The sequence below is a fragment of the Populus alba genome, chromosome 15 (genome assembly GCF_005239225.2).
Source record: "Populus alba chromosome 15, ASM523922v2, whole genome shotgun sequence".
NCBI classification, from domain to species: domain Eukaryota; kingdom Viridiplantae; phylum Streptophyta; class Magnoliopsida; order Malpighiales; family Salicaceae; genus Populus; species Populus alba.
Window position 1 is genome coordinate 16,215,841 of NC_133298.1, and position 14,981 is coordinate 16,230,821.

The 14,981-nt window shown below is 29.8% G+C and overlaps 1 protein-coding gene across 1 annotated transcript; it reads left to right on the plus strand.

Moving 5' to 3' along the window:
- Positions 1-4,715: 4,715 nt before the first annotated feature.
- Positions 4,716-6,963, plus strand: LOC118057527 (bidirectional sugar transporter SWEET10). The gene is made up of 6 exons (XM_035070126.2): positions 4,716-4,877; positions 5,532-5,568; positions 5,678-5,888; positions 5,996-6,157; positions 6,261-6,380; positions 6,473-6,963. Exons 1-6 carry the CDS (start codon positions 4,835-4,837, stop codon positions 6,710-6,712), a joined length of 813 nt encoding a protein of 270 aa, XP_034926017.1. The 5' UTR covers positions 4,716-4,834; the 3' UTR covers positions 6,713-6,963.
- Positions 6,964-14,981: the final 8,018 nt, after the last annotated feature.

Genomic DNA, 14,981 nt, shown 5'->3' on the forward strand with positions numbered 1-14,981 from the left:
ATTTGTAACGATAACTATAAAAAATAATAGGATAACTCATGTACAGGACTTGTTTCATGGAAGTTTGAAAATTATACTCGCAAAAAAAGAAAAAGAAAAAGAAAAAGAAAAAGAAAATATAGAACAGAAATAATTTGAAACTATCAATTTTCACAATTGGCTCCTTAAGTATCAAGGCATTCTCCAATTGGGTTTAGGGAGTGTTTGAAAATATATTAATTTAAAAATATATTAAAATAATTATTTTTTTAGATTTTTTTTATACAAACATTAAAATTACCAAAAAATATTTTTAATATATCATAGTAATGTATTTTTAAAATGCACTTGAACAAAAAACAAACATTGCATGAAAATAAAAGTGAAGTTTTTGAATGGAGTACTCATGATTTATAGATGAAAACCACCACAAATAAATATGAAATAAATGGCCAATAGGTCGAGTTAAATCACTATTAGAAGTCGACAAAAATCACTAATAGTGATTTATAAATGAAAACCACTACAAATAAATATGAAATAAATGGCCAATAGGTCGAGTTAAATCACTATTAGAAGTCGACAAAAATCACTGAAGTGGTCACATGATGACACAGACCGGAGTCTTATTCCACCTCTATTCTCATAAAAGTTTGGATCGAATATATGGTATGATTCCGAGCCAAGGATTTGAGATCCATTTGTTTTCTGGCGTCATGGCACAACGAGTCTTGACATAGTCTTAGATTTCATCGATCTAGGCAGAAATATCATGAGCATAAAGAGATTAATTCGTTCACCAAGTTGATCAGACTAATAACATGGCAAGATCTCAAAATTTGCCGAGCTCCACCAAGCAAAAAAAAGAAAAGAAAAAACTACATCCTAAAAGAAGAAAAGGGTTAGGGCAAAAGCAACCAAAAAAAAAATTGGCCGAGGAGGAGAGGGCTACCAGCACCTTGAAAATGTGTGGTGGTACTGTGGTTCTGGACATTAGTAGCTTTGGCTCTCATTAAATTTCTCACACCATAATATTCAATCACATGTCCATTCTTAAAACTTTACCAAAAGCAAGCAGTACTGATCTTAATCTTTATTTAATTACTTATCGAGATTCTAAGATAGATAGATAGTTAGATCTGCCCTTCTTCTAAAAGATCCTAACATCCTAAAATAGGTTTTTTCTGTGGATATATATATAGTGATCAAACCCTTGCTTGCCTCTCATCCTAAAATATTATTTGATTTTAGAAAAAAAGAATTAATGACCACTTCATGCAAAATACCAAAGTTAGAGAAAATACTTTGTAATTGTTTGGAGAACTTTGATAATCGAGCTTTTAATGGATACGAAATTCATATATATATATATATATATATATATATATATATATATATATTCTTGCAATCAAAATAGATAAAAATATCAAGAAAATGAAAAAAAAGGGGTTCACGAAGCTTTGGAACGTGAAATTGCATTAAAAAAGATAAATAAACATTATTTGTTTGACAATTACCATTGAATACTTGCAAATTTAATTTTTTTTTCTATGTCGTGTCAAATTGCAAGACCATATATATATATATTTTTTTTTTTCCTAAGTATATTATTATTATTTCCTTTTTGTTGAGAATCCACACTTGCTATGGTAACTAGTTCTTATAACTAAGCCATGATCTCCATTTGTTTGTCGAGCAATGCTATAGTTAAGGAAAATTAAATCATAAAAAAATGTGAGAGCCACTATTTTCATGCTTCAGAAATTATTTAATATCTTTGAAATCCCAAATTCACTATCTATCACTCTTTCCTTGTATTTATCATGGAACCAGAGAGAAGTAATATATTCATAGGGGTATAATTGTAATCAACGAACATGCTTTCTTGTTTGAGAGTAATTAAATGAACATGGCGGCTCAAAATTAGCAAACACTTGCAAGGTCGCAGTTATATAGTTTTGACTTTGCTACTGCTTTTTGCAAACAAATAAAAAATAAAAATCACATGTTAGAATCCTTTTTTAATAGTCTGGAACCAATCAGAAAATGTATAAATAGAAATTTTGACCTTTTCTCTTTCTTTCCTTTTTTAAAAAGAAGTCTTAAATTACCATTGATTCCACGTGCAAGCAAGAGGTCAGAAAGAAGAGAAGGGAAGATAGCTTTAACCATGATCATTTCATAGAAATATATGCATATCACAGCGGTGGGTTGCAACCATCGAGACCACTAGGGTGGGATCAGAAGAAGTAGAGGGAGGCGCTTGCTTTTGTGATTTCAAGCCACTCTTCCACGTTTGTTAATTTTATACCCTGTTGACTTGGCTTATTTATTCTGTTTTTCTTTATAGAGATTATTAAAGGTATAGCTTTTAGATCTGCTCAATGGCTGGCCCGGTTTAAAATTTATATTTCGAGTTTTGACCGGATCTTCGGATTAAATTTTTTAAAATTAAAATAATATTATTTTAGTAAAAAAAAAAAATCAACAGATTATAACCGGGTTTTTGATCATGTTTTTATTGGGTTAACCTTCCAGGTTCAGCTAGGTTACACCATATTTTTTTTTTCTTCAATTCAGCTTGATTCCAGCCCCGTATCAATTGGATCTTAGGTTAATTCACCGGACCGGATTTCAAAACTATGATTAAAGGCTTATATATGTTGAGTTGCGATCATCATTTTATCCATGTATATTTTAATTATAAAGAAAGATTAAGTGGTTTCACAATTTCAATTATTGTAGAAGTAGCTATATATTTTTTTAATATATATATATATATTTGTTGTGGTTTATTAATTGATTGGTTGTTATGAGAATTGTAGGCTTGAAGATTGTAATAACTAAAAAAAAAAAAATAGTGACAAAACTTACAAAATATTTAGGCTTCTCGACAGAATTGACAACTTCTATAGGCAATTTCGTTGTCAACATACTTTCTAATGGAAAATGAATGAGTACAGATCTTAATTTTTAGTATGGATATTGATCTGGCAATATTTTTCATCGTAAAAAAAAAAAAAATCCAATGGAAACAAAAATCCAACGAGATATTGTCCGATGATGTGTTTTAATCGGCAATTCCATAAAAAAATGCAAAAATATAAATGATATTTAGCTTAAACACCAACAAAATATTCCATTGATATTTTTTAATTTACTAGTAGTGATATAATTAAATAAAAATAAATTTCAAAAAGTGCATAGTCTTTTTAAATAATGTAAACAATATCATACATTTTCAAATTTCATCTTATTTATTTCTATTTATAACACAATACCAGAATTTTACATACTACTAATGAATTTTCTTATTGGTGTTTAGATACAGATTAATTCTGTTAGAAAAACATTTATTAATAAAATCACGGATGGTATCAATTTATTAAAAAACATATCTTTGATGGTTTTTATTTTCTATTTTGTTAGTCATTTATAAAAATTCAATCTAGTTACTTTTAGGTTATAGAATATTAACATGCATCACAGTTTCAAAATGCATAGACAGCTCACTTTATAATGAATTAGTGGGGATAAGTAATTAATGGAAAAAAGTTCAATAAATCTTTTTGAAATTTTAATCATCAATTTTACAAGAACAGGTTGGAAATGCAAACACGGCCAGAGAAAATATTTTATTACTTTATGTTGAAAACTAGAGTGAAAAACGTAAACGTATGAGACCCTGTAGACAACGTTGCAACGAAGCTCAGTCCAAAGTCCAAAAGAGTTACACAAGAAATGTATATATTGCATAACTCAGAAAAAAAAAAAAAAAAAAGGGGGTTTAGAAGTTGAAATTGAAAGTCAAATCAAAGTGAATTTTGCGGTTCTAACCTACTAGGGAAATAGAAGCACAACTTAATATATAAAGAAGAGTTGTTTAATAAGGATATTAAGAAGTTAATATAAAATTGCTTTTAAAATCTTATTCAATAATTTAAATATTTAAGTTGGGGTTATTATTTGATATTAATTAAGTGATCGTAAGTTAAAATCCTATCACCCCTCAATCTTTTTATAAATTAAAATATTTGGTGAATTTAATCATCATCATGTTATTATTTTGAATATATAAGTATATATATTATTAATATATATGCATTTATAGTCGTGTTTAAATATAATGTTAATAAATGAAAGTTTGTGATTACAAATCGTATGTCTAATATGATTATCAACATTTTCATATACTAATGTTTTCATTTTATAAAAAGGATAGTTTAAAATACACCAACTAATTATTCTATAAATTATTAAACATGTTAAATAAAATAAAAATATAGTTTATCTTTTCGGAGTCTGAAAATCATCATATATGTTAACAAGAAAGGTTCAAAGGTCCCATAAAAAAGAAAAACACAAGTATACATTTAAAAAAAAAGCTAGTGGTCCCATAAAAAACAAATACAAATGTAACTGGACCTGATTGATCTACATGTAGTTAAATAACAAGGAAAAGCTTGTCGATTTAATTACAAGTTAAAAGCAAAGGGTACTTCAAGACATGTAAGGAAAAAAAACGAGAAAAGACAAGTATAGATTAGATGCTCTAGAGTATAGAGGACACTAATTAGAGCTACATGTGTAGCTTATGTACAAAAAGTCCAAAGAAACTTAACTGGAATTTAAGGAACCTTGTTGGTCTTTAGATATTATCCATGCAATTTCCTCCCATCACTGCTATAAATAGCTAATATCCGCTGCCCACTAATACAAACATGGTAAGAGTTTCTTTCGAGAAATACAAGCAACTTGGTTTTTGATCGTGAGGGAGAGAGCTGCGCAAGAGAGACTTGATACATACATACATATATCTATATATTTCTTTCTTTTTTGTAGCAGCAGCAGAGAGATGGCCTTGCATTTTACATGGGTGTTCGGTTTTGGTCTCTTAGGTATATAAACAAGCTAAGTGCCAGCATGTTGTCGAGGGTTATTTTCTTATTTTATTGGTTTTATAATATATAATTTAAATGAGTTTTCTTAATTGTTACTATCCTATTCAAATTGTTAAGTTTATTATTATACACATAAGAATCTGTTAATTTTTATCAGTAAACTACTGAACTCTCTATTTATCAAATTATTTTTTCCTGCTCAAGACTCAATACTTATAACTAACGAATTGTAGGGGTGGAATTATTAAAAGTAGGAAAGAATACAAACTGGAATGGATGTGCAGAAGTTATAAGGATGAAAATGTAAATATAATTGTTACGTGAGATGGGTCGTTTCACATGAACAAGTTTAGATGATATAGAATTATAAATCTATCCTAATTAGATCTAATCTTAACTTAATCCACACTTACCCTTCATCATCTCCTCTTACCATATATACAGTTGAATGTCTCAAGTTTAAGGAAAATAATATTAAGGCGGTTCTACATCGATCGAGATGAAACTTCTTGATGCATGGAAATTATTAAGCTTCTTTGCATAATATTTTGGATAATTTTTTCTCTCTCAGTGTACTATCTTCAAGAAAATGGTTCAGATTATTAAACTCATTTTGCTTCTATTAATTTTCTTTTTGGCTGCCAATTGTAGGAAACATCATCTCCTGTTTGGTCTGCCTTGCTCCTTTGTAAGTCTCACGTACTCTGCAAATCTCCAGTTTTCCACATACTCAATAATTACCATCCTCTATGCATTCTACTAAATTGTGATAACTAATTAAAAAATATATATCACAGGCCAACTTTTTATCAAATCTGCAAGAAGAAAACAAGCCAAGGGTTTCAATCTATCCCATATGTGATTGCACTATTCAGTGCAATGCTTTGGCTGTTCTATGCAATTTTTAGCGAGAATGCCATGCTTCTTATCACCATCAATTCCTTCACCTTTTTCATGGAGTTCGGCTATATTACTGTCTACCTTTTGTACGCCACCAAGAAGGACAAAGTATGTATATCTACTTTCACCTCAATATCGCTGTCTTCCTCAAAATGTGAAAAAGGGTCCTTTTCACATTATTGGCTGACTAATTTGAAGTGATTAATTTGGTGCAGATTCTGACTTTCAAGCTTCTCCTGTTGTTCAATGTTTTCGGGTTCGGTCTCATCTGTGCACTAAGTCTCTTACTAACAGAGGGCACTAAACGTGTCCATGTTCTAGGATGGATTTGCATGGTATTTGCTCTCTGTGTTTTTGTCGCACCTCTTGGCGTTGTGGTCAGTAACTTGAGCATGCAACTCAGATATCAACTGTTGCATATCTTAAAGAAAACATTGCACTACGATATTCGTTTTCCTAATACTTAATTGTGTTTTGCAGAGAAAAGTTATAAAAACTAAGAGCGTGGAATTCATGCCTTTTTCTTTGTCTTTCTTCCTCACTCTGAGTGCAGTGATGTGGTTCTTTTATGGTTATCTAAAGAAAGACAAGTTTGTTGCTGTAAGTTCAATATGACATAAAAAAAACGTACATTTAAGGTTTTATTTAAATTATTATCCTAATCTATGATTGTTTTTGTTTTGAATCAACAGATTCCGAACATCCTGGGGTTCATTTTTGGTATCCTCCAGATGGTGCTTTATCTCATCTATAGGAACCCCAAGAAAAATGAGGTGGCGGAGCCAAAAACTCAAGAATTGTCTGAACAATATTGCTCCGATATAAACATTGCGATGCCAAAGCTGAACGAGGAGGGTGGAAATGAAGTGTTTGAAGCTCATTCTGCAAAGGATCAAACCAAGGAAGCCATGGATGTCACCAACAAAGTTTAATTTATAGCTAATCCGCCGTTTCTGTTTTACTTTGAAGAATAGGAGAGTGACTACACAAGTTGGAGTACCTTCTTGTATGAAAGAATGCATGCTACATGGTTGTGTCATGTGCACGTAAACAAAATAAAATAACCTGTTTACTGTAGAACCAGTCCTCTATATATTTTAGAAATTAAAATAATTTAGCTAAATTTAGAAAGATAAAAAAAAAAGGATGTGAAACTTGTTTTATTTAGTTTAAAAAATTATAATCAAAGTGTTTATGATTTTTAGTAAATCATAGACATATTTCAGTGTCTTCTAAGCTATTCAACTCTGCATAATTTTTATTGTTAATCTCTTCTTAATAATAATAATAATATAAAAATAATTCTGTTAGCAAAAAAATTATCTGGTAAAATAATTCATAAAAAACAAACTTGAACAAAAAGTATGCTATTAATATCATTGACTCCAAAAAGATGCATGGACGTAACATATCACATACACTCCACAATTACACGTCAAGAAAATAATATCTTTTTTTAATATATATATATATATATAATATAGCCTTAATATTTAATACTCTAATAAAAACAAAATAACTGGGTTGAACCAGATAGACATTGCAAAAGTTCCCATCTCTTGAGAAGTAAGGCTGAACCAAGCCATTCATCATCCATATATAATTGGGTTGTACCATATTGCATATTGGACTAGGGTTATACCATAGTAGGTCCCGCTAGCGATTATATGGGCCTGGTTGAGATCTATTTTAATCTAATCGAGATAATTGAGCTAAATTCAGTTCACACATTAAAAGAAAAGAGGTTAAGATTTTTGTTGGCCCAACCTGATTGGACTTAGACTCTAGGCCCAACCTAATAACATAAAAAAAGAAAGAGGTTGTCGGCCCTTAGTCAGTCGGTCGGGTTGGGATTTTTCTCCCCCAAACCCTCAAGCCACTGCATTCTACATGCATAGGACATGAATTTTTCCCCATGGTCACAAGGCTGGGCTAGTGGCCATGCAGGCCTGGGTTGAATCCAGCTTAGTAAAAAAAACAAATAGAAAAAAAAGTGGTAGACCTATCGTGCCCATAACAACCCACCCCAATTGGGCTGGGTCAATACCAATTTATATTTATTAATATTATAATAATATATATATTATTAAAAAAACAAAAAATATTCCAATGGTTATTTTAAAAAAAATGATTTTCTCACATGTTTTTCGAACAATTCTTTATAAAATCGGATCGTACATTTACACTATAAGATATAGATCCGGTATTAAAATATATGGTTTTCTCTGAAATTTTTTTAAAATGAAAAATTAAAAAAAAATCTCAAAAATTTTAAATTAATTGTTTTTTTAAAAAATATATTTTTTCATGCATATGACCAAATCTTAAAAGTTTTATAAGCATACTTTTTATAAAAAATAAAAATTCACCCTTCTCATGTTTTGAAACACAAAAAATAGATATCATAACTAATTTATGATTATCCGTTAGAGTTTGACCAAGATATCAAAAATCCTTCACCAATCATTTTGTTCACTTTATGTTTAAAAGTATTAGGATTTAGATATAGACTTTAATATCTGAGGGTGTAAAACTATATAATATAACACATCCTCAGGTATTAAAGATACAAAGTACAAAATAAATGAGATGTTAAAATCTAAACCTTAAAATAATTAAAATTTAATCGATAATGTAGAAACTTTCTCATGAAGATAGATATGACTTAGATCTTAGAAAAAGACTAACGAATAAAAAATCTGACCTGAAAAAAACAATTATGTACAAAAATATGAAATCCAATTAACATTAACATTAGGATTTCTAAACAAAATTAAAAAGAAAAAAGAAAAATAAAGGAAATTATGAAACAACTTCTGAACTTAATTTAGGCATGAAAATAACCTGAACTAATTACAATAAACTAACTCTCTATAGAACCATGCTTGTAGAACGTGCAAGCTAAATTTTATCTTATCATGCGATATATTGGATTAAAACTCGTCAATTTAAGGCACCAAGTTCTTTTTTGACTCGTTCAAACTTCTTCTTCGATTTGGATATATCAACATGCAGATGTTTCACGTCAGTTGATACACGTCTCGTGTCAGGCTTCTCCACTTGCGAAAGATTTGCCCTCGAGTTAATTAATTGTCAAATATTCAAAAAATATTAAAAACTTACACGCACACATATATATTCTTTCAAGATCTTTGCTTTTTTTAAAATTCATCCCTCCCGTTAACTTTTTTTTTTTTTTAATTAATGTGGATGTCCGGGCTAACTTGCGCGCACCACGACTAATCCCACGGTCCACTGAACATCCTGCAAGTCCAATAAGCAAGTAAGACACCACGGGGGTGACATACATACCACACAAAAAGGACCCAATAAAAACAGGAAGGGAACAAACTTTCCAGCTCCATTTTAACTGGGACTCGAACCGAAATTCGAATGATAACCTTTTCTTAATTTTATGGCTCATAAAGTCAATATCAGAAATAAAAGTCATAATTATACACTTATTGGTTTCTTGACTTGAATTTCTAAAGTCTCTTTAATACTCTTTTTAGCAAGATCACATTTGTCCTTGAGTTAAATGTAAACTTTAGCGAGACGTTGGTCCTGGCCCTTAACTGACATTCTATTTTTTTCTTCTTTTAATTATTCTTTTTGTTTCCTTTGATTTTTTTATATTCCAAAGAAAAAAAAAATTGCTGTCATGATTCTTAAATACTATTATAAATTTTTACTTCAATTTTCCTAATTTATTTTTCAATTATTATATATTTGATATGAAAATAAGAATACTAATAATAAATAATTTATTAAATCTTTATTGAAAACAATTGCTTATTATTGGAATATTTAAATAGATTTAGAACATGATTTTATTATATTTATTATTTTGTTTCAATTAATCATATTGTATATGTTATTTCAATATTTTTTATAACATGCTTTAAACAATCATAAATTTATTTTTTAAACAGAAACAATACTTGTAGTTAAAAATATTATGTTGTTTAAAATAAACAAGAGATATATTGATATAAAAAGAAACTTTTATAAAAAAATAAAAAATAATTATGTGTTCAAGTTTAATGATAATATCAACAAACTTTCATGAGAATTAATTTTTTTTTTATTAATGTTTAGAATTTTTTTATCCCTCACAGCTTAGCTTAACAAGACTACTAAAAGATATTTGTTACCTGCAAATGCTCTGCATCAAAATATATTATGAACAAGACCCTGCTGCCTTTCTTTTATTTTCTTACACTATTTACTATTTAGTATAGCAAGGCCCAAGGCCAAGACAACCCATTGGGCTGCAGCCCTTGGGGTCGTGACACGTCAGCTTGTGTCATTTAACCTTTTCCCTCCACGAACACTGTCAATGAAAGCATAATTTCAGACCCCTTTCAGGACTTTATTCATCACTGTCGTGAGGTTAACATCAAGTTAATTAAAATTTATTGTTTTTATTGAAAAATAATGTATATTGATTTTTTAAATATTAAATCAATCAAATGTAAATGAATTTAATTTACCTAACCGGATCATAAATTAATTTAATCAAGTCAATATTAAAAATCAACCCCCTAAAAAACAAATTTACAAATCAGTCCCAAACATTATTGTTTTCACAATAATTGACTCTACGTTTCTTAGGTATAACCCCACAGTCCCCCAGTTAACATTCCCCTAAACTTATACTCACAGAAACGAATACAAGCACAATACCCAATCCACCATCATCAATATCCAATCCGAGCTCTAGACTTATTTATTAACCCATCAGTTAAGATAGTATTTTAAAATATATTAAAAAATTATTTTTTAATATAAACATATCAAAATAATTCAAAAATACTCTTAGTTAATCATCCATTTTTCTATTGTTTATTTATTTTATATTTCTTGACATTTTTTTGAGAAAAATGTTTTTTAGACCTGAATTTTAAAAAATTCAGATTTTTTTTGAGTGAAAAGATCGTGCCTTTTAATCACGAGTGTGTACAAAAATCATTTTGATCAAACGTTTTAAGGTTTTCATGGCAATGGTTTCTTACAGAAAGGATCTGACCCTTTTTTCTGTTTGTTATTCCATGATTATTAATGTGCTTTAAGGATTTGACCCCTTGCTGCTGTTTCTGTTTGAAAAGAAGAAAAGTGGTTAGGCCTAAAGAGGAGGACCTCACTAGGCGTATTAGTGGGGGTTCATGGATTACAGATTCAATTTTCTTTTTTCTTTTTAATTTAATGCTGATGGAATATTTTGAACAACTTGCTCCCTTTAGATTTTAGAAGTTAAAGGCGAGGAGCTGTAGCTGTAGCCCATGTCTTTCTTTTTTGTTTTCCAATATTTGATAAAAAAAATAAAAATAAAAGAATAAAGGCATCAAGTCTAGTCTAGGCCCTGCCTGTTCTATGACACAAGCATTACAGGAGCCATTTTCTGTCTTAATCAATCGGATTAGGGTTTTAGTTTCTTTTTATCATGCTTACGTGTATCTAATTTTAACTACATTGTATTTAGACACGTGGATAAATACATGTCTTTAATTCGGGTGCTTTAAGCAAACTTAATATGTAATACTTTAATAAATCATAACTGAAATTCAAGAAGAACGAAATTAATTGCAAAAAAGACTTACGTTTATTGAGTTATCGTTGATCTAGTTACAAACATGTACCGGAAATCATTGATAAAAAAAATATAGACTGGTATATTTTTTTAGATTATTTTGATGGTTATGAAAACTATTGTTTATTGGTTACAATCTTACAATTACAAACCATTTTTATAACGTACTTGATAGACAAGTTTCCAAAAGAAGTTAATTGCAAAAAAAACACTTAAAATTTTTGAATTTTTTTATTTAAAATGATTTTTTTTTTATGTTTTCAGATTTTTTTAATGCGCTAGTGTTAAAAATAATTTTTAAAAAATAATTTATTTTAATATATTTTTAAACAAAAAATACTTTGAATCAACAGTACTATTACAATTCCAAACAAATCCTTAAAGTTACAAACCAACTATTTATAGCTTAATTGATACACAAGTTTTGAAGATTATATGAAGGTGATGATATTACTAATTCAACTACATGTTTTTGGCGATGGAAAACATTATAGGTTCATTTTGCTCTTAATTTGGTGAAAAAAGAGAGAGGAGGACAGCCATGTGAGGGAACCCACAAATGAAGAATGGATGTTTGCTTGCAAAACTCCTGAATTTGCTGTAGCTTGGGTTATCATCCATATTGTTCGAGTTAAGTTTATGGCATATGAGTCTACACGTGTGACTTTAATATCGACTAGACTAGTGCTTTTATGTATGATCTGGAAAAGAAATGTTCATGCGCATAATACACATGACGAGGTGGCTAGAGATATTTGTTTTTATTTGAAAAAATAAACGTGTAATTGAAAATTTCTTTATGCTAAATAAAGTATTAATTAAGTATATAACTATGGTCCATTTAAACGTCAATATAAGAATGTGCCAAAGATAATCTCAACATTTTTATATTTCCCCATTACTTTTTCTAACTATGTATTAATATATAGATATAACTATTTATTTATAGCTAATTTTGTGTATCTTTTTTTTTTTTTTGAAATTTCACATATTGGTTTAAACCTTTAAATTTAAATGATTATTTAACTTAATATCAAAACTTCTTCTTTCAATCAACTTATCAAGAGATTCAATCTTAATATTTTATTCTTTGATGTTTTAAAGACCTAATGAAAGACCGTTTTCGAATTTCTTTTAAAATCTAGATTGAATGATTATTTAATATTTAATATTTAAGTTGTTGATTAGAGAACGTACGCACTCGAAGTCTTTAAAGCTTTATTTGCAAAAGTATGATTTCTGATGACTAAATCAAATTTGGATCACATTGTTTACAATATCCAAACTTACGCAAGGAAAACTTATGGCAAGCGAAATATTTGGCAGTCTCCTGAAACACAAAAACACCCAATATTAATTTTACGTGTGCATGCATTAATTTGCTAAATCTTTACGAGTAATTATTTGAACCTTTTAAGAAGCCAGACCCCATCTTATCCATAAAGTGGATGGTCTCCAAAAAAAATAAAAAATCAAATCAAAAAAGAGAAGAAAAGGTTGCCATTATGCACTGTACCTGCGTATGGCATGCCGATGAGTGCCGTGAGTGATTGCAATCAGAACAGGATGAGTCCAGTGCATAATTCATTACAAAATCTCCATCAACTTAGTACTATTTTTGAATGTCTTAACAGCCCAAAATTATAGTATAAATTAGAAGTTTATTGTACAGCTAAATCCCACCAGGATATTGTCCGATTGGTTGATGAGTTCTATTGGTCCGACCTTCTACCTATTAATATCTCCTTCTTTACTCTTGTCATAACACAATTTTAAATTATTCCTCAAAAATCAATGACGTTTTCAAAATAATAAAAAAAATAATAAAGGTTGGCGATATTAAAAAAGTAAATCGGGGAATCAAGCTGCAATTTTGGAGGAAATTCAAGGCCTAATTGTACCCCATTATACCCAAAAATAGAGAAAAAAAATACAAATTCAATGTCAAATTAAATGATTATTGGACGAATTTGCATAAAAAATGAAGTCTAAGGACATAATTAAATTTTTAATAGGCCAATTTGATTTAATCATAGGCCAAATTAAATTTTAATTATGTTTAAGAATTAATTTGGGTCCAATTGAAGGATTTAATTAAGTGCGAGTGCTTAATTATACTTTAAATGGATCTAATTAGTTTTATTTGAGGCTTAATTGGTGAAAGTTTAAGTTTGGGAGCCTAATTTGGGCTTAATTGAGAATATTAAAATTTTAAGAGACCAAAATTAATTTTTACCAAGTTATTTGATTGAAATCAAGGGTAAAATTGTAAGAAAATTAAAGTTTTGGGAGTCAATTAGACGTTAAATTGAAGAAATTCACAGCTAAGGACCAATCTGCAAAAGGCGCCAAAATTTATGGTCTTAATTGACAAAAATCAGGGGTGAAATTAAAAAAATTAAAAGTTATAATGGTCAATTAAGGGTTAAATTAACAAAATCCGAGACCAAGGACCATATCGCCATAGGCGCATAAATACGGGGCTGAAGTTGAAGTTCTACAGGGGCCTAATTGCATTATATCGCAAGTTTAGGGTCACTTAGGGATTCAATTGAACGCAATTGAAAGCTGGAAGACTAAATTAAAAATGAGTTTAAATCCCTAATTCAAACCCAAAATGGCGTCGTTTTGAGTTTTTTTTTTTAAAAAAACAAATTAGACGACGCGTCGTCTGGTCACTGTTCATTATCTTCTTCTTTTACACGGGTAAAGTTGGTCTGGTTACCTACTTTGCAAGTTCATTTAATGCACCTAACGTCCACCAAATTTGACAAAACTTGCATGAAAGTGATCTCTGCAGTTCCTCTACAACTTCATATGAATATTTCAGTTTGAATGACAACCCATCAGCGCCGGTGCCGGCCTAAACAGGCCAACTCAGGTAGCATTTTTCTGCAGATTTGACAATGCATCATGCCTACTTTGAGCTAACAGTTGGGATCCTTCCCAACATAATCAAGGGCTGCAACATAATCAACGAATGGTTTTGGTATTGCTCTTGGTCTAGACCTTTGCGGGGAAGAAATTTTGGTTTATTACACCAACTGTATGCTATTTTGTCCAAAGTGAATTTAGATAAAGATGAAGAGGATAGATTAGTATGAAAACATAACTTTACAGATAAAGTCATTGTGAAATCCCTCCATGGTTTATTAAGCTCTTATCCTTCCATGTACACTAACGTCTCCTTTGCTGGGATTTGAAAATGGATCATCCTACCTAAAATACAAGTCTTTTGTTGGATGGCCATCATTAAATAAACACTCTTTGGTGTGTTGGTAAGAAGAGGTATATTGGATGTCTCAACTGCTAATTGTCTTATATGTTTAGATGAGGAAGAATTGATTGATCACATTCTTATGCATTGCCATAAGCATTGGATCATTTAGTCCATAGTCATTAACTGGTGAGGGTTAGTGTGGTGTTGCCCGAATAGCTTGTCAACCCTTTTTTCTCATTGGGATTCTTTGGTCAATGATAAGTTCCAAAACAAAATAGGCATGGTTGATGCTATTTTTTTTCAGTTTTATAATCTATTTGGCTACTTTATAATAATGTGATCTTCAAGCAGAAGACCCCAGACTACGACACATTGTTCTTCCTTATTATTA

Excerpts from the sequence above, each read along its gene's own strand:
- LOC118057527 (XM_035070126.2), top strand. The coding sequence starts at position 4,835 with ATGGCCTTGCATTTTACATGGGTGTTCGGTTTTGGTCTCTTAG. Across the intron at positions 5,569-5,677 it reads TTGGTCTGCCTTGCTCCTTT|GCCAACTTTTTATCAAATCT; the intron begins GTAAGTCTCACG and ends TATATATCACAG. Across the intron at positions 6,158-6,260 it reads TCGCACCTCTTGGCGTTGTG|AGAAAAGTTATAAAAACTAA; the intron begins GTCAGTAACTTG and ends TGTGTTTTGCAG.